Source organism: Teleopsis dalmanni, chromosome 1 (genome assembly GCF_002237135.1).
Source record: "Teleopsis dalmanni isolate 2A chromosome 1, ASM223713v2, whole genome shotgun sequence".
NCBI lineage: Eukaryota > Metazoa > Arthropoda > Insecta > Diptera > Diopsidae > Teleopsis > Teleopsis dalmanni.
In genome coordinates this window covers 108,138,975-108,158,576 of record NC_051846.1, presented here as the reverse complement: position 1 = coordinate 108,158,576, position 19,602 = coordinate 108,138,975, and the positions used below count along the sequence as shown (strand labels likewise).

Sequence of the window (19,602 nt, the reverse complement as noted above, 5' to 3'; positions counted from 1 at the left end):
AGTTGTGGCAAGGGTTTTTGCTGAGCATGGCTTCTCCCTATGACCAATCGCCTCTAAGGACTGGAATCTTGATTCCAGGAAAATCATGAACTCCTTAATCGAATGAATATCTCTTGGATGAGTCAGCGACTGTTCATACAAAATGCGAGTCTGGTTATCTAGTTTGAGGAGCAAACTATGAAGCAGTAACGGCGACCATGAATCAGTTTCGAGTCCCACATTCTTCAGTGCCAGCAATTCTTCAAAAGTAACATCATGGAGTGTCCTTATTTCTGTCGCTGAAGGATTGGTTGATATTATTGGTTGATTTAGAATTCTTTGAATGATTGTTGCTACAATAATTCTTTTATTGTGATATCGTTCTTGTAGCAAGTTCCATGCCGTTTGATAATTCTCCTTGGTTATTGACAGGTGTCGGACTAAACCTTCTGCTTCTCCTGTTAAACTACCTTAGAGATACCACATTTTCTGAGCGTTAGCGCTGTCTGGTGTACTGATTCCTTGTTGTAATTGTTTATTATTTGCTTTCATTGAAGCTAACGAAATTAAAGTTGACTGAGCCAATTCTTCTATTTCGAGATACTCATCGAGTTTATATCCCACTGTAGTCGGATTGTTGGTGTACTCCCAAATTTCAAAATTAATGGCTTCAGTCTCATTCCATAGCTTCTCAATGCTTGCCATATTCACTTCATAAAAGGATTTCATCTGAACGCCTGTTTGACGATTGATGCCTGCTATGAGTCGCTTCAGTGATACACAAATTGCACCTTGCTTGTGTATCATTCGTGTTATACTCGTGCTATATTGTCCTTCCCTCGGTGACGGCATCGGTTGACGTGCTGTCGTTGTTGACTCCTTTGAGGAAGGTGTTGGAGGTATTTTGGTTGACAATTCATTTTCGAAAATCTGCTCATATTTTACAAATAATTCCTTGATTTCCTGAAAGTAGTTGTTGGTAAAGTATGAAACGCTCGTATCCAAATCTGGCAAATTCCTGATTTGTGTGTCGTTATGATCAAATTGTTCCCATAATTCGTTGAGTCGCCTAATACGCTCTTCATAATAGCGAGGGGATGTCTTCCTCTCTTTTGAATCCTTTTTAAAGTTAGTGACCAGTTGTTGGATTTGTTTTCCCAATTCTGATTGTTTGTCAACCAATTTTGCCATGACTTCCATGCTTGTAAATACAGCGATAACACCCTTCTGAGCAGGTTCACTTGATTGATGATGACGTGGTCCTTCTGAGCAGGTTCACTCGATTGATGATAACGTGGTCCTCACGGTGGATCACGTCGGGGTCACCAAAAATGTTCAATAAGTCGTTTCTTATTGAAACTGAATCGAGACTTGAATCGATTCAGTGTTGCTTATGTTTAGGAATCTGGCACTTGAACCAACTTCAGGTGAATTCAAATAATATTTTTGAGCAACTAGGCACTTGTACCTATTTGCGTTTAAGGTTTAATGAGCACTTGAACTAATTAAAACTCAAGGAATGTTTGGTATTGAATGAATGTTTATTAGAAAATGTTGTGCTTTTATAGAAATTTGGCAAGGTGTCAATACATACAATTCCCACGATAATGCCTTATAGCTTAAGCTGCATTAAAGAAGCGCTTAGTCGCTCAGCTTAGTCGTGGGAACGGTCACAGTTCTCATGGAAATTGTATGCATTCACGAATAACAAATAAGAAATATTACTTGCGTAATTTCCTTAGCAACCTGGTATATGCTGACAAACTTATTTTCTTTTAACCTTGAACTAAGTCCAAATACCAGCTTGCTTTACAAACATAATTATTATTTTAATAATTATAATACTGACTTTGCACAAACGAATTTTCATTTCTCATAATGTTTGCATTAAAATATTGCACATGCCAAATGCATGGCTTATCTGCAGTTTCATATGCCGAGCAAAGTGTGCTCGTGATATACAACTGTTGTTGTTGTTTTTGATAAATGTTGATATCTTAACCCACCGTTCAAGGCTAAGACATCAAGTCATTAACATTATAAGCATAAAAATTCGCTTTCACAACAAAACAAATAATTAAATTAAAATAAGAGGTTTCGATTATCTATCATCATTATTATGTCCAAATTATTACAAATCATTATTACGTCCAAATTGGACAAACCCAACCAATCAATGTTTTTTGAAGCGTAGGTAAGTTATCTTTAAGTTTGATTTGTCCTACGCAAAGTATATTGAAGAATGTCTCTGCTCCTACATAATAATAGGTCGATACGATTTGATTTATAGAAATTTTCATCTGCAAGCTTAGTGTTTGCTGGTTCCAAGAAGAAATATCAATTTGTGATAGAGGCTGGTACGAAATATGAGAAGTGATGCAAAAATCAAGTGGAATTTCGAAATCAGCGAAGCGAGATTTTAATTTAGTTGAGGTTTCATGTTTTATCCTTGTATTTGTGTCACCAATACTACTGATTTGTATGTTATGTCTTTCACGCGGTGATCTCAATTTTTGGGAAAATTCTTCAGATACTAAATTAATCTGTGAACAGAAGTCGAGGAGCGCTCTCCCTAACCGATAGTTACCAGTGTTATCACGGAAAAGCACAATTGCTGTGACGATAACAATTGTATTTTGCGATGAATTTCCTAAATGAGTATGAACAACAGCTGATGTAGTTTGAACCGTAGGTTGAGGTGCTGGCGATAACGAAAACGTACTTGATGTATTTTGAGCTCGATGAAGCATTGTATGATGAGACCGTAAACAAATCTTGCATTTGAAAGTAGATGTACACTGAGTAACTTTATGATTTTTGGATAAGCAGTTTATGCAGACAGAAAGTCTTTTCACATTTTCGAAACGATCCGGAACAGACATAAAGCGCTGACAACCAGTAATGATGTGATCAGTAGTGTCACACAACGGACAAGTGCGTTTAGTACAAACAAATGAGCAATTTTGACGAGATTGATGCTTATCGATCTTTTTAGAAAACTTGTCATTCCTACGAATAGTGTCTTGAGACCGAAGTGGCTGAATACCACGTAATCTGAGGTGGTATCAATGTCTATATTTGCTTACTTTGTTACACTGACTATTAGGCACATAAACCAATAATCAGGTAGTTAAGATGAAAGGCTTGCAGGCACATAAACCGCTAGCCAAGTAAGTAAATAATTTTTATTTTGTTTCTACAGTGGTTAAAAGGCACATCTACCAATAACCAATTTTTGATTGTGAAGTAAAGACGATTGTTTTCGCTTTCAAACTTTATTATTAATATTGTTTCCTTATATAGTATAAAATTACTTACTAAGCATATTAATAATTACAATTATTGGTGACTAAAATAATAATTAAAATTTCACATATTGCTGCATAAGCATAAATACAATATGTGAAGTTATTGAACTTATAAACGTAAATATTTACAATATTTATTTGCTGCATAAGCGTGATTACAAGCGAGCTAAAATATGTTAGGTTTGTTAAACTTAACATTCTGCCCGGCTTGAATTACGTTATTCAAGAATGAATCTATGAGCAATGATTAATTTGATTTGCAATGCATTATGTGTGCTTTTTTTTAAAATATCAAAAAAAAATAAAAAAAAATAATTACAACATTTTGTGGATATATAAATACATATATAATTTTTAAACAATAAATAGTTATACAATATTATAAAATTTAGAGTTTATAGCATCATGAGAATTTGAGAAGCTATGTAATTGTTTCAGGCTCCAAAGTAAATCTTGTTCGTGGCATCGCGTTTGGTGTGAGAGTTTGTGTTGGCTGATTGACTTCTGGATGCTTTACCTGCTTTATTTTCCATATCATCCATATGATGGCTCCAACGACAAGAATTAGGGTTATGGAATTAATTGCGTAGTGGTGCATGCTGTCCGTCTGTAGTTTGTGTGGTAATTCAGCGAATTTTTCATCTTTCAGAGTATTGTGAAGTAGCTTTAACTGTTTAAGTTCATTGCTGAGATTCAATGAACTTCCTTTAAACTTTGACCATAATTCTGAGTTATTGATGACAGGTATCTCACTAAATGCAGTGTAAGATTCATACATGGTGTCGGTAAGCGTTTGATGTGTCTGAATTGTAGACGTTTGGTGTTTGACCAAGTATGGTCATCATTAAAGATGTGCCATCATATATCTTTCGACGCTTTGGCAACGCTTCACTAGGTTCATTCGTTCGTCTTGTTTGTGTGACAGTAGAATTTTGTTTTGTTGAATTTTGATTAATGCTGCCTTCAGTGGGTAAGGGGGCCAATGATCGTAATGGTCGTTTAAAAATCCCATTGGCTGTTTTTATGTCAGCTACACGGACCAAACCATCTTCTCCTTCATACACCTGTTGCACCCTGCCAAGAGGCCATTTGTACATGGGTAGATTATCATCTTTAATAATGACTAAATCACCTTGGCATAGATTTGCCTTTTGTTGTTTCCATTTGTACCTTGATTGGAGTTCATTGAGATATTCCTTTGACCATCTTCTCCAGAATTCTTGTTTGAGTTCAGAAACTAAACGCCATCGTGATGATAAACTCATTCGGCTCTCCTTTTGATAAGGATCTACATTAGTGGTAGGTGGTTCGCCTATGAGAAAGTGTCCTGGTGTAAGCGCTGTTAGATCATTTGGATCGGATGACATTTTTGTTATTGGCCTTGAATTTAACATGGCTTCTATTTCAGTTATGACTGTTGTCAATTCTTCATAAGTCAATGAAGCGTTGAAAATTCCTTTAATCATTAAATGTTTAGCTGACTTGACGGCAGCTTCCCAGAGTCCTCCAAAATGAGGAGCTCTTGGTGGAATGAATTTGAAGTCAATTCCCTTGTTACTACTGGTCTTAATGATCTTTTCTTTTCCATTTTCTGAATAAATGGTAGACTGGAGCTCTTGTAGTTGGTTTCTCGCCCCAACAAAGTTAGTCGCATTGTCACTATAAATTGTTTGGCATCTTCCTCTTCTGCTGATAAAACGTTGAATAGCGGCTATGAATGCCTCTGTTGTCAGGTCACTCACCACTTCTAGGTGAACAGCCTTAGTCGCGAAACAGCAAAATACTGCTAAATATGCCTTTGTTGGCCTTTTTCCTCTAATTTTATAATGAATCCATATCGGACCACAGTAATCAACTCCTGTGGTAAAAAATGGTTTAGTCAGAGTAACTCGATCAGTCGGTAAGTTGCCCATGAGTTGGTCCATCAGTTTTGGTTTTGCCTTTGAACAGATGACACAGCTGTGAACAATGTTTCGCGCCATAATCTTTCCTTTAATCGGCCAGAAGTTTTGTCTCATTATGCTTAGCAATAATTGTGGAGCACAATGGGAATTTTCTTCATGTTTCATTTTGAACATCAATTTCACTATTGAGTGATTGTAAGGAATTACCATTGGGTGTTTAGCATCATATGGCAATGTTGATGCTTCAAGCCTTCCTCCAACACGAAGTACACCTTGTTCGTCAATGAACGGTGCTAAAGTATTTAGTTGACTCGAACTGTTGATTGCTTTACATTGTTTTAAGTCAGAGATTTCCTTTGCAAATTCTGAGCCCTGAATAGTTTTAATTATGAAGACTAATGCATCTCGTAATTCCTTTGGAGAAAGTGTTTTTGTTGGTGATTGTGTGCGATGAAATACACGGCGAACATAAGCAATTGTTCTTTGGAGGTATCTGAATGAGTTTCGATGATCAATTTGATTTATCATGTGATCAGAACTAGTCGTTTGAATGATAATGTTAACTGTATGTCCTTGTCGTCTTTCGATATCAGTTGAGATGTTAAATGCCTTTGGGTTTGGCTGTTGCCAAAATTCGTTGCTTCCATGAAGAAAGAGTGGACCAAAAAACCATATATGTGAATAATTGAACATTTTAACCTTTATTCCTCTGGAAATGATGTCAGCAGGATTATCCTTTGATGCCACATGATGCCATTGATCAGCATGTGACATCTCTTGAATTTTGCTAATACGATTTGCTACGAATGTGTGCAATGAGGCAGATGAAGATATTATCCATGACAAAACAATTTTGGAATCGGACCAAAAGTAGGTTGGCACGTTTTGATACTTTAAATCTTGTTTAACTCTTTCTGCTAATTCGACTCCCAGCAATGCTGCGCAGAGTTCTAGTCGTGGAAGTGTCTGTTTCTTTAATGGTGCTATTCTAGATTTGGCGCACAATAGTCTCGATGTTATTGTCTTATCATTATATATTGCTCGCACGTACATAGCTGCTCCATATGCCTTCTCTGATGCATTCGTAAACACGTGTAATTGAATCGAACAGGGAACCTTCGAATTAAAAATATGTCTGGGTACTTTCACAGTATTTAATGTTTGTAAGTCAGTTCTAAACCGCTTCCATTCTAGCTGAGCCTGAGGTAACAGTTCCGCATCCCAGGAATAGTTTTGTTGCCACAATTCCTGCATGAATATTTTAGCTGTTACAGTAATGGGGCCAAAAATTCCCAAAGGATCAAAAATTCGAGCTAAGTCCGATGCCACAATCCGCTTCGTGATAGGTTGCTCTGATGACATCTCTGCCTTTCCGCAAAATTCGTCTGATTTCGGGAGCCAAATAATGCCTAATGTTTTTGTTGGCTTTATGGCTGAGTCATCTAAATCAAGGTTGATTTCTTGGTCTTCTATCGGAATGTTTTGTAGTAGTCGTGTATTATTTGAGCACCATTTTCTCAGTTTAAATCCTGATTTACTGAGCAGTTCCGAAAGTTGTTGTTGAGTGTCTAAGGCGGTAATGATGCTGTTAGTTCCGCTTAAACAGTCATCTACATAAAAATCATTAAGTAATGCAGGTGCTCCAAGCGGATAGTTGGTCATATTATGTTTCGCAAGGTGTTGAAGACATTTTGTTGCAAGATAAGGGGCTGACTTTGTTCCATATGTAACCGTTTTCAGTCGGTAATATTGTATACTATCATCAGCACTTTTTCTCCAGATTATCAGCTGCTGTGCTGTATCTTCATCATGTACTTGAATTTGCCGGTACATTTTCTCAATATCGGCCGTAAATACAAACCGGTGTATTCTAAAACGCAACAGTATTGAAAAAAGATCACTTTGCACTGTTGGACCTTTGTGCAAAATATCGTTTAGTGCTAAACCGCTTGATGTTTTTGCTGATGCATCAAAGACAACTCTCAATTTGGTTGTAGTGCTGTCAGGTTTCAAGACACAATGATGAGGAATGAAATATTGTGCTCCTTTGACATCTTTCGGGCAAACCTTTTCCATGTGACCTAATGACTCGTAGTCATCCATGAACTTAATGTACTCCTTGTATAAATGTGGGTCCCTTTGTAACTTCCTTTCCAGAGAACAAAATCGATTGAATGCTATCTCACGCGATCTACCAAGTGTCGTGGGATCATCGCGGAAAGGTAAGCGTACAATGAAACGACCATCGTGATTTGTCTTTACATGATTTGTAAAGTGATTTTCACACCATTTCTCAGATAAAGTCAAAACCCTTTCTGCAGTCTCAATGTTATCTAATTTCCAAAATCGTTCTATCATTTCTGACATGTCACCAACTTCTCCTGTAGTAATAGCGCATGTTGGTTTAATATCTGTTGTAGTTTTAGTCTTACCAACCACCAACCAACCTAGAACCGAATTTTGTAACAGTAGCGAATTCTTTCCTATTATCAATTGTTCTGGTTGAAGTAGAGTATGATAGAATTCAGCACCAATCAGCATGTCAATTCTTCCAGATCTGTTAAAGCTGGGGTCTGCTAATTCTACATTCTGTGGGATCTGCCAATCCGAGATATCTAGGTCTCGTGACGGTTGTGCTGATATTATTTGTGGCAATACAAATGCCTCTAGTCTCGTCCTGAAGCTTCCATTAGTAGCCTGCAGTTCAACATTTACGCGAGATTTTGAGTTCCCGAATTGACGGCCAATACCTTCGATCGATAGATTTGAATTTGTGGTAATTAAAGATAACTTGTTGATTACTCTTTGGGTTACTAGATTCACTTGAGACCCTGAGTCGAGTATGGCACGAACATCACACGTTCGTCCATTGTTTGCAATAATGCGCACTTTTGCAGTGGCTAGCAGAACGTAATTACGAGTACACTTTGCATTAGTTGTTGCTGTTATGGATGGCGATTCATTAGCGTTGATCAATGTTGTGGTTGACTTTGTGTTTGTTGCTGGTGCCCTTGAAGGTTTAGGTGACTGTTGCTCTAAATGGAGCAAAGTGTTATGCTTCTTGGCACATTTTTTACATGATCCAGCTTCACAAACCTTTGCTTTATGATCGGATTTGAAACAATTCACACATAGTTTTTGTCGTTGAATCCAATTTAATCGTTCAGGAGGAGTCATTTCAATGAACTTTTTGCAATAGTAGATCGGATGTTTATCTGTATTACAAACTTTACATAGATCTGAACAAACCATAGTTACGGCTATCCTTTTGTTGGGTTTATATACTGCATTGTCTCGTAGACCTATAGCCTCAAGTGACTGAAATCTCAATTCTAAAAATTCTAAGAATTGTTTTATTGTGGGCATCTCCTTTGGGTTGGTAAGAGTTTGTTCAAAACTGCAATGTGTATTTTTATCCAATTTTTTTAATAGTATGTGAACTAAAATTGGATCCCAAGTTGATGTTTCAATATTTAAATTATGAAGTTCACATAGACTTTCCTTTGTTGTGTCATGCATATTTTTAATGGCTTGGACTGTTGGATGGTCATATAAAGAGTTTTGAGCTGTCAAACGTTGCAAAACTGCTGATACTAGAACTCTTTTATTCTCATATCTACTTTGTAGTAATTGCCATGCCGTCTCATAATTTGCATCTGATATTTGCAAATGCTTGATGAGTGCTTCAGCTTCGCCTTGAATATTGGTTTTCAAATACCAGAGTTTCTGTGAGTCTGATATTCTTTGATTGTGTATTAGTTGTGCAAACAGATCACTGAATTGTCGCCAACTCAAATAATCTCCACTGAACTTTGGAAGAGATATTGTTGGCAAAGTAGCCGATGATTGATAAGTTGACCTAATTGATGTCTCAATCTTGGTCGACTTACTAGTCCATTCCACCATTGTATCTTGCACCAATTGTTCAAGTGCTAGATAATGATTGCAATCAGGAGGGTTGTCTTGCCGTTCCTGAATAGTAAAATTTAAACCTTCAGCCTGATCCCATAACTTGGTAAGCGTAGCTAATTTTACTGCAAAATATTGTGGTACCTGTTGCTGGTTATCTTGTCTCACATTGTGGATGAGACGATTGATTGATTTACACACTGCATTTCGTCTGTTGACTAATGCCTGATTAATTTCATTCTCTTGACCACCAGTAGGTAATACTATTTCAGGAGCTTCAACATCATTATTTATCTGAAGGTCCAACCCCTTTATTGTTGATGGTTGAGCCTTAATGAGTAATGCTTCCAGCTCTTGAGTTATTGTGGTGATATATTTGTTACCCAAATTTATGATTACCATGCCGTAATCTTGTGTGAAATAGTCCGATGTTCTTGCTAGTACATCGGCTTGTTGTAGTTGCTCATCATTAGCCTTGAAGTCAGCTAATAACTGTTCTAAAGTTGTTTTACGATCTTCGAGATATTGACGTGTTTTCCTGCTGGGTGAGTCCTTCTTGAAGTTGCGAATGATTCTGTCGATCTCTGAACCAATTGAATCCTGCTGGTCAGTTAAAGTGGATATTGATTTTGGATCCATGGTTATTGTATTTCCGTTGAAACAAGTTGTTTTCAATGAAGGTTTTTTGTAAACGCTGCTGGCTCACACTGAGTTGCTCTTGCCAATCACGTCGGGGTCACCAATGAATACCACGTAATCTGAGGTGGTATCAATGTCTATATTTGCTTACTTTGTTACACTGACTATTAGGCACATAAACCAATAATCAGGTAGTTAAGATGAAAGGCTTGCAGGCACATAAACCGCTAGCCAAGTAAGTAAATAATTTTTATTTTGTTTCTACAGTGGTTAAAAGGCACATCTACCAATAACCAATTTTTGATTGTGAAGTAAAGACGATTGTTTTCGCTTTCAATCTTTATTATTAATATTGTTTCCTTATATAGTATAAAATTACTTACTAAGCATAATAATAATTACAATTATTGGTGACTAAAATAATAATTAAAATTTCACATATTGCTGCATAAGCATAAATACAATATGTGAAGTTATTGAACTTATAAACGTAAATATTTACAATATTTATTTGCTGCATAAGCGTGATTACAAGCGAGCTAAAATATGTTAGGTTTGTTAAACTTAACAGTGGCGTTTCAATCGATTCAAGAAATTGGCAGAGTGTTTCCAGAACCTTAGCGCAGTCTTCCCATAAAGGCAAAGAATTAAAGTCAAGAGATTCCATCCACTTATTTTTTGAACCATCATCCACCTTTTGCATTGCCAAGTAAATTAGCATTGCATTTGAAATTTGCTTGTCGGAGCCAATTAAGCGCAGCGAATCGTAGATTGCAGACACATTGTCAACCAGGCTTCTAAGTTGACTACAACTTTGCCTTGATGTATGTGGCAATTCAAACAGTGAAGCAATATTTGCCATAAAAATTAAGCTGCTATTATCATAGCGGGATTTCAATCTTTGAAGTGCCTTTGGATAATTTTCGTTACTAACTTGAAAAGCCAATGCTTGTCCATGTAAACAGTTTAACATATAATCAAATTTTTCAATATTTGACAAATCAACTTCTCTGTCAATGATTTGATTAAAAGACGAAATAAAATATTTATATTCAGAGTATGTTCCACTAAACGACGGCAATTTTAACAGTGGCAATCTCGTAATTGATGAGACAGGTGAAAACGTGTGATCTCGTAACGACATATGCAAATCCTCACCTAGTTGCTCTTGAATAGATGTTTTGATGTTGACATATAGATCCTTAAGCTCGCCTCTCATATTGTCTTCGGGATCCAATTCTTCAATTCGAATTTGGTAGCTCATTAGCTGCGTAAAATACGATTCCAAAATACCTAAACGGCATTTTAGTTCAATAGGCGATAAAACCGTTGTGTCTGATTTTGCATTTCGTTCTATGATACTCCTGATCCGTGTTATATTCTTCTTCGTGTTAGCACGTTGCTGTTTAAGTTCAGTAGCCATAATAGAATCCAATTAAATTGCCGTAGATGCAAAAATCAAAATATTGTGAACAATTGACATATCGAAACCCTAGAAAACAAAACGCATCAATAATTGCACTGAAATGAATCGAACGCAGCAGCACAGCAGCGACCAGAACCAAAAGTAGCGAAGCAAAAGATGCACAAATTTTATAAAAATATGTGAAACCGAAAAACAGCAAAGCGTGGCAATTGACAGCAGATGTAGCTTCAAGACAGCGCAGCGAGAACTAAAGCGAGAAACAAAGCGTCGCAGTTGACAGCAGATGTAGCAGCAAGACAGCGCAGCGAGAACTAAACCGAGAAACAAAGCGTCGCAGTTAACAGCAGATGTAGCAGCAAGATAGCAAAGTACCAATTACCTTAAGAATATCGAAAACAACGTGATTCTATTAACACACAGAGCACATGCGAAAATCGTAACGGATACCGGATAGTAACTATAAAACGTTATGTTTCTTTTATGTTAATTCAACCTTCTTTCGTCAGAGTAAACGAGAAACTGGCATTTTTATTTTATTAAAAGTGCATGAGACTCAATGAGTCTATTTTGACAATTTGTTTTTGTAATATAAAACTAAAAATATAATATTTTGAGTACAACCCAACAAAACTGTTATCGTATAAATTATATAGTATAAAAAAATTTTCGTCTATAACATGAAAAACTTCCATTTTTAACAGCCTAAACTTTAAAACCTTTCGAAATACCTAAAAATTATTTTTGGTACTTATAGTCTCAAAATCAATTATTTCCAAATAATTAAATACAAGAAATAATTCCAAGACCGCTGATAATGCGTGTTTGGCAATACTTTGGTCGTGTGCGAGTTGGGCTAAGTTGCGTTCTAAATGAGTGAAATTCTAAGTTGTGTCGATAATAGGCCTTTCTTTTGTACGCATGTCGGGAAAGAACAAATAAAATAAGTAATACTTTCGATGGCAACTCTGGACAAAACGGAAAATTAGGCTTACTTAACGCGTAATAAAATTTAAAGTTAAAATTTCAGAAATGAATAATAATTCATTGCAATTATTTGTAAGAACATTTTTCTTTTTACATTATGATTAAAATATGAATTTTCATGCATTTTAACAGTAAAATAATATATAAAAAAAATAATGTATTTGTAACAAACAATGATAACTTAAAATACGAAAAATGAACGATATCATTCGTTGACAGTGGACTGGAAATTCCCAATAGACGAGTTTTTAGTCTTGGCAACCATGCAATTTAAGCAGCTTATTAGTTAAGCGGTTTTAAAAAGGTTGAACTAAATAAGCGAGCAGTGTTGTTGTTTCATATGTTATTTTTAAAATAAGCGGTTGTTCTTTTGTGATTTGCTTACAAAAGAAAACGCCTAATGTAGTGATGTGTCGATACTTAACATATTTTCGAGGTGGTTAAGTCGAGACTAAACCGCCAGGACTGCCATTTTAGTAGTTTCATAAGATAATATTTTCATATGTGAATTTATATGAATATATGAATACAGAAAATTACAATAAAAAATAATTTTATTAAAACGTTTTGTTTTATTTGTATTAAAAAAATTAATCATCGTTATTAGAAAACTTTTAACCGAAAAGTGATCACTTTTTCCATATATTTTTCATTATTTGATAAGCACTTGCAATAAATTTTGTAAATATCTGTATTTTCTAAAATTTTTATTACTTTTATTAAATATTATAAATATTTATTTGACAAAATTTTATTATAGTGGCTGTTTCCAAAAAAATAATTTAACTTTTTTTCATTGACTTGGCAATATTGTTTTGGTAAGTTTTGACACTTGAATAATTTTGTTTGTGGTTAACATTATTTGTAAACAATTTATATAATGAAAAGGTAAAACAACTTGATCTACTTTGGCAGCCAAAGTTAAAAAATGCACAGAAATGTGAACCTGACTTTAGTTGGGTAGTTTATTTCACTGAGCTATCGCCAAATGATGTAGTACAAAAAGCTGAACATGAAAATGATGTTTTTAATTTTGTCAAAGAAGCCAATCTTAGAGACTGCGTTACATTATGCTGTTAGTTGTCGCCACATTGATTATGTACGTCCTTACTATCATATAATGCAAATAGTACACTTATTGATACAAATGATCAAACGTGTTGAGATGTTACTGACAATAATGATATTCGTATGGTGGTGTCATCATAACAAATACAATTTTTAACTTATCTTTTAATTCAGATCTTGTAATGATTGTAAATACGGTTTTAGTAATACATTAATAAATAAAATAAAATTTGATTCATTCAACACAATTATTTTCTGAATATTTTATATATAAACCTGGCCAGATTTAAATTTATTTTGTGACAATAACTCTAAATGATGGTAGCCTAAATCACTTCAAAATAAGTGTATCATTAGGACTGGTGGCCTGTAAAATACTGAATTTTTATCTTAACGATATTATTTGTTTGGAAAATATTGGTACTACTCTTTGCACCAGTGGCTCTTAATTATTTGTTTGTAAAATACATTGATTATTTTTTTGGTCTACAGCATGTCTTGATTTATTGGAAAACAAGACATGCTTTTTCTTGCGAAGGGCAAAACTTCCACTAAAGTTTTTAGTGGCAATGGTTAGTTGATTATGAAGTCCAAGACAAAGTCAATAATCCCACACATTTTTAATGTGACATGTTACAAAATTGTGTATTTTGAAAACGCAACTCAAGAGGTTTTGAAAAAATATTTAAGACAAAACATTTTTTATATAAACTAAAATCATATACAACTGTAATAAAATATATGGTAATAAAACAAAAATATTAGAAACCAACACTTAATCGAATACACAACGCTTTCAATCCGCTTTTAATAGCAAAAAAAATTAATTATGCGTTTCTCACAATAAATTAGCAAATACAAAAAACGTAAATGTTATTCTAAGTTTTAAATTTTTAATTGTGAAGATCCAAGAAATGATAATTCAATTACGAATCAATAATCATTTCATAATACTCGATGTATAAATTTATAAAAGTTTTAAAATTTAGTTCCATAATTTCTTAATGGACATGTTCTTATCTGAATCCTTCTGCATAACTTTAGCGACAGTCATTTCAAAATCTTCTTGAGTAACATGCGCACAACGCTTACGCAATGCGTACATACCAGCTTCTATACAAACGCTTTTAACTTCTGCACCAGAAGTTCCCGATATTTTACGCAAATTAATGCAGCGGGTCAAGTTAATTTTAGGCGAATGAATTTTGAGAATAAACGAGTTTCTTCATTTGGTGAGGGAATTTACATTTTTTTATGGTCGAATTATCCTTTTTCACAACAGCTCTAAATATTTCGGAAGAATATCCACTTTGGCATTAAAGCTCGCGCTAAGTAATCAAACTGATAATTTATGTTTTTTCTTGAAATAATTTTATAATTACCTTTGGATATTCTTCTAAGAATCTCTCTTTCAATGTAATTGTTGGCAACTCTGCCAAGGATGACAGATGACATATAAAGAAGAATTAACATTTTAATTTTGTCAGTTATTTGGAACTTGTGAAATAATAATAACTAGGAGTTTTTTGTATAAATAAATATCGAAATTATACAGATATAACAGTGGCGACGAGAATATTTTTTTTTGCATTACATGTCCACGTTAAAATCAACAATGTGCGAATCAAATTGCAATTTGATACTGCATCGGACGTAACTATCATTTCAAAATTTAATTTCGACAAATTAAATATTTTAAATACAATGGAAGTACAACCAGAATCTGCTAAAAGTGCAACTGGAAACTTACCATTGTACGCAAAATTTACATGTGATGTTCAGTTAAAAGACACAATTAGAACACTTACGTGCTTCGTTACAACGATCGATTTGAACGTATTCGGATTGGACTGGATAACTGCTTTTCAACTTAGCGATATGACGCTTAATGCTATTTGCAGCCAAATTTCAACAACAAAACAGGGAAGTAATGTTTCCATAAAATCTTCAAATTGCAAATTTCTTCCGGAAAAATTATTTCCAGAACTTTTCGATAATGCTATGGGTCTTTGTAATAAAACTAAGGCACATTTAATTATTAAACTAAACTGTCAACCTGTTTTTCGACCTAAGCGCCCGGTAGCATACGCAGTTCAACATTTGGTTGAAGAAGAAATTAAGCGACTTCAAGATCTCGACATTATCGCACCCATCAATTACTCTGACTGGGCCGCAACAATCGTAGTTATCAAAAAGCCAAATGGTAGCATTCGTATTTGCGCTGATTTCTCAACTGGTCTTAACGACGCGCTTGAATCTTACAAGTATCCACTACCGCTTCCAGAGGATATTTTTGTAAAAATTAGCAATGCATTAGTATTTAGTCATATAGACCTTTCGGACGCTTTTCTCCAAATAGAAGTTGATAGCAAATCGCAAGAACTTCTCACAATAAACACGCATCTAGGTTTATTCAAATACAAGCGTATGGTATTTGACGTCAAAACTTTTCCGGCAATTTTCCAACAAATTATGGATAAAATGCTTGCGGGCTTACATTGCGCAGCTGCTTACATTGACGATATCTTTGTCTCAGGTAGAAACCAACAAGAGCATGACAACAACTTACAGGAAGTTCAACAACGTATTTATCAATACGGGTTTAAACTCAAGATCGCAAAATGCAATTTTTCAGCTCCTGAAATTGCTTACTTGGGATATATTGTCAGTAAAGACGGCATTCGCCCAGATCCAAAAAACATTGAAGCAATCAAGACAATGCCTGCGCCAACCAATCAATTCGAACTTAGATCACTCTTAGGTGCTATCAATTTTTATGGAAAATTCATAAATCACATGCGCAAATACCGAGGACCATTAGACGAACTACTTCAAAACCACAAGCAGTGGCAATGGACGGAACTTCATCAACGCTGTTTGGATGGTTTCAAGCAAATTTTGTCATCAGAGTTATTATTAGCGCATTACGATCCACTGAAAAGCATAGTAGTCGCTGCAGATGCATCTAACTATGGGCTCGGAGCTTGCATTTTTCATGAAGCTGACGACGGTTCAATGAAAGTAATATGTCATGCGTCCAGATCACTGACGCCCACAAAAAGACAATATAGCCAAATAGAAAAAGAAGCTCTTGCGCTTATTTTCGCGGTTACGAAATTTCACAGAATGGTTTTTGGGAGAAGATTCAAACTTCAAACAGATCATAAGCCTCTTCTAGCTATATTTGGTGATAAAACTGGAATTAAGGTGCATCAAGCAAATAGACTTCAACGTTGGGCAATTAAACTGATTGCATACGACTTCGAATTAAAGTTTATTTCAACTAACAGTTTTGGGTATGCAGACGTTTTATCACGACTCATACATAACACAATCAATCCTTCAGAAGACTATGTCATCGCTGCAGTAGAGTTTGAAATTGAAAGTAAACAAATTTTACATAACTCACTTGATAAGCTGCCGCTTACCAGCAAAATAATTACTTACGAAACAGCTAAGGACAAGGTTTTAGCTAAAATTCTCGAATATGTAACGGAAGGATGGCCATCAAACTGCAACAACAGTGAGTTAAAAGCTTACTTTAACCGAAAAAACGACATATGTATAGTTGACGGATGTTTAATGTTCGGACAACGCATTATTATACCTCAAATTTTCCGAAAGCGCATTCTTAAAGAAATTCACCGAGGTCATCAAGGCATAAGTCGTACTAAAGCCATCGCGCGGAACTACGTTTATTGGTCAAATATCGATTACGATATTGAAGCAATGGTGAAAAGTTGTTCAAATTGTGCCGCAGCAGCTAAAATGCCCACAAAAACAACTTTACATCCTTGGCCAAAACCTTCTGATTCTTGGGAACGGCTCCATATTGATTATGCAGGACCAATAGATTCATACTACTATTTGGTCGTAATCGATGCGTTCTCAAAATGCCCAGAAATTATACAAACAAAATCTATAACAGCAACTCAAACAATTTCCAGCTTGAAAATTGTTTCGCTAGATTTGGGTTACCGAAGACAATAGTTTCAGACAATGGTACTCAATTTGTGAGTCATCAATTCCAACAGTTTTTAGCGGAAAACAGCATTAGTCATATACGAAGCAGTCCGTACTATCCCATGTCAAATGGACAAGCCGAAAGGTTTGTGGATACTTTAAAGCGAGCACTCAAAAAGTTAAATGGGAAGGGGGTAACTGCTGAAAATCTTCAAACATTTCTACAAGTTTACCGATCAACTCCGAATTAGCAAAATGAGGACAGTAAATCGCCAGCTGAAGTTTTACTAAAAAGAAATATCCGTATTAAACTTGACTTGATTAAACCAACGCTGATGTCTTTACCAGACCCAAATGCCATTTTTAAAAACAAGTGTGATACACAACTCAAAATGAAAGCGCAGTTTGACAAAAGGCTCGGTGCAAAGCCAAAGTTTTACGAAAAACAAGAGCTCGTTTATGTCAATATATATAAAAACAAACACTTTGAATGGGCAAAAGGAAAAATAATCGAACGCATAGGTAACGTCATTTATAATGTTCGCTTACAAAATGGCAAACTTATTCGTGCACATGCCAACCAAATTCGTGACCGAAAAGATCAAGAAAATGAGTTATCTTTAGAAATATGTACTTCCGAAGATATCGCCAACGAAAAGTGTTTAGTTGATGCATTTGGCCTCTACGAAACAACACTTAAAGATGTGGTCGAAATAACTAACAAAAACATGGTTTCGACTCCAGATCAATCTTTCAACGAAGTAACCGAGATTGCAATCGCTCAAACTGAGAAGCACAATGAGGCAGTTGTTCCGTATACCCGACCAAGGCTTACAAGACATCCTATTGACCGTTATAGACCCTAGAATCACCGCATTGGAGATTTAATCTCAAAAGGGGAGGTCTTGGCAACTCTGCCAAGGATGACAGATGACATATAAAGAAGAATTAACATTTTAATTTTGTCAGTTATTTGGAACTTGTGAAATAATAATAACTAGGAGTTTTTTGTATAAATAAATATCGAAATTATACAGATATAACAGTAATACTATGATTATATAATTCCATTAATTTGCAAAATTGCATAAATAAAAATGCTTAATCGATTTCTACGTTTTCCGCCATCGCAAAATATGTAAACAAAATACTGAAATAAAAACATATTTACAGCTAATATAAGCTGTAACTCGCACACTTTTTTGGGCTAAGTTGCTAAATGTGTGCAGTGTAAAAAATCCTAAGAAAGGTCCTATTGGGTTTAGCATCAAATTAGCCTAACTCGCACGCGTTCTTAGACAACTGTATGGTCAACCAAAACTTCAATTAATTAAAATAACTAGAGTCGCCAGCGGTCGAAATTCGACCAAAAGAAAATACAATTTATTAACAATGTAAACAGTAATTAAATTTAATTGAAGAATTTAAACAAAATGTGAACAAAATCTAAACAAAGTTGTAGAAAACCATTTACAAAAAGAAATTGAAAAAGAAATTAAAACTTTCAATTAATTCTCGTGCAAAATCATTTGTACTGTTTCTAGTTTTGGCTTAATCCTTTCTTGAATGAACAATCGAATCAAATAGCCCAATTTGAATTTGTCGTTATATGTGGCCACGTATGCACCTGCGGAAGGACGTCAAAATAATTAGTATAAAATATTGATGAATTGTTTGAATGAAATACCGATGAAGCCTCGAACTGATGCTCCATTTTGAAATCTTTTGAACAAAGAAATTATCTCATCTACTGGTGCGTACATTTGTTCTTATAATAATAATGATATATAATAACAAATCTATATTTTATATTACAAAGTTCTCAAAACTTCAGTGCAAACAATATTTTTCGTAAACACCCTTTCATCATTAGCCAAATGACCTTCACCTTCATTACTTACAAAATTTAAACCTTAAGAGAACTTACTCTACTGGCTGCAACGTGAAGTTGTCCATGCGAAAAAAACAGGTCTCCTCAACAATATACCAACTCCATCATGTGTCTGTCCTTGGGATTTGTTAATTGTCATAGCAAATGCGGTGATGACTGCAAACTGTGTTCTTTGAAAATTAAATAGCATTCCAGTCCCTGAATACGTCAAGTGTATGCATGGAATCAAAATACGATTTCCGCGAGCAATTCTAGTGAGCATTTCACAATCTATTGTTATTATGCATTGCTTTGACTCGCATTTTCGTCCTATTCATTAATGCTTGCTTCGTATATAAATTTCGAAGCAACAAAACTATCGCATTAATTTTGAGTTCCAACTTATGTGGTGGCAAACCACTTACAATCAGAGTATTCAAAAATTCTACTGGGTAGTTGCCTACCTCGCTGTTATCCTCGCAAATTATTGTGTCAAAACTGTGATAAACCTTTTTTCACCAGAGATGCAATTCAATACATCGTTGTTGATAA

General features: G+C 35.0%; 2 protein-coding genes across 2 annotated transcripts; one reads left to right on the top strand and one right to left on the bottom strand.

Moving 5' to 3' along the window:
* Positions 1 to 4,057: 4,057 nt before the first annotated feature.
* On the bottom strand, positions 4,058 to 11,162 carry LOC119665465. The gene is made up of 3 exons (XM_038074686.1): positions 10,242 to 11,162; positions 5,891 to 9,703; positions 4,058 to 5,812 (listed from the first exon to the last, which is right to left on the bottom strand). Exons 1-3 carry the CDS (start codon positions 11,160 to 11,162, stop codon positions 4,058 to 4,060), a joined length of 6,489 nt encoding a protein of 2,162 aa, XP_037930614.1.
* Positions 11,163 to 14,921: 3,759 nt separating this feature from the next.
* On the top strand, positions 14,922 to 17,207 carry LOC119665464 (uncharacterized protein K02A2.6-like). The gene has a single exon (XM_038074685.1). The coding sequence runs from the start codon at positions 14,922 to 14,924 to the stop codon at positions 17,205 to 17,207; it is 2,286 nt and encodes a 761-aa protein (XP_037930613.1).
* Positions 17,208 to 19,602: the final 2,395 nt, after the last annotated feature.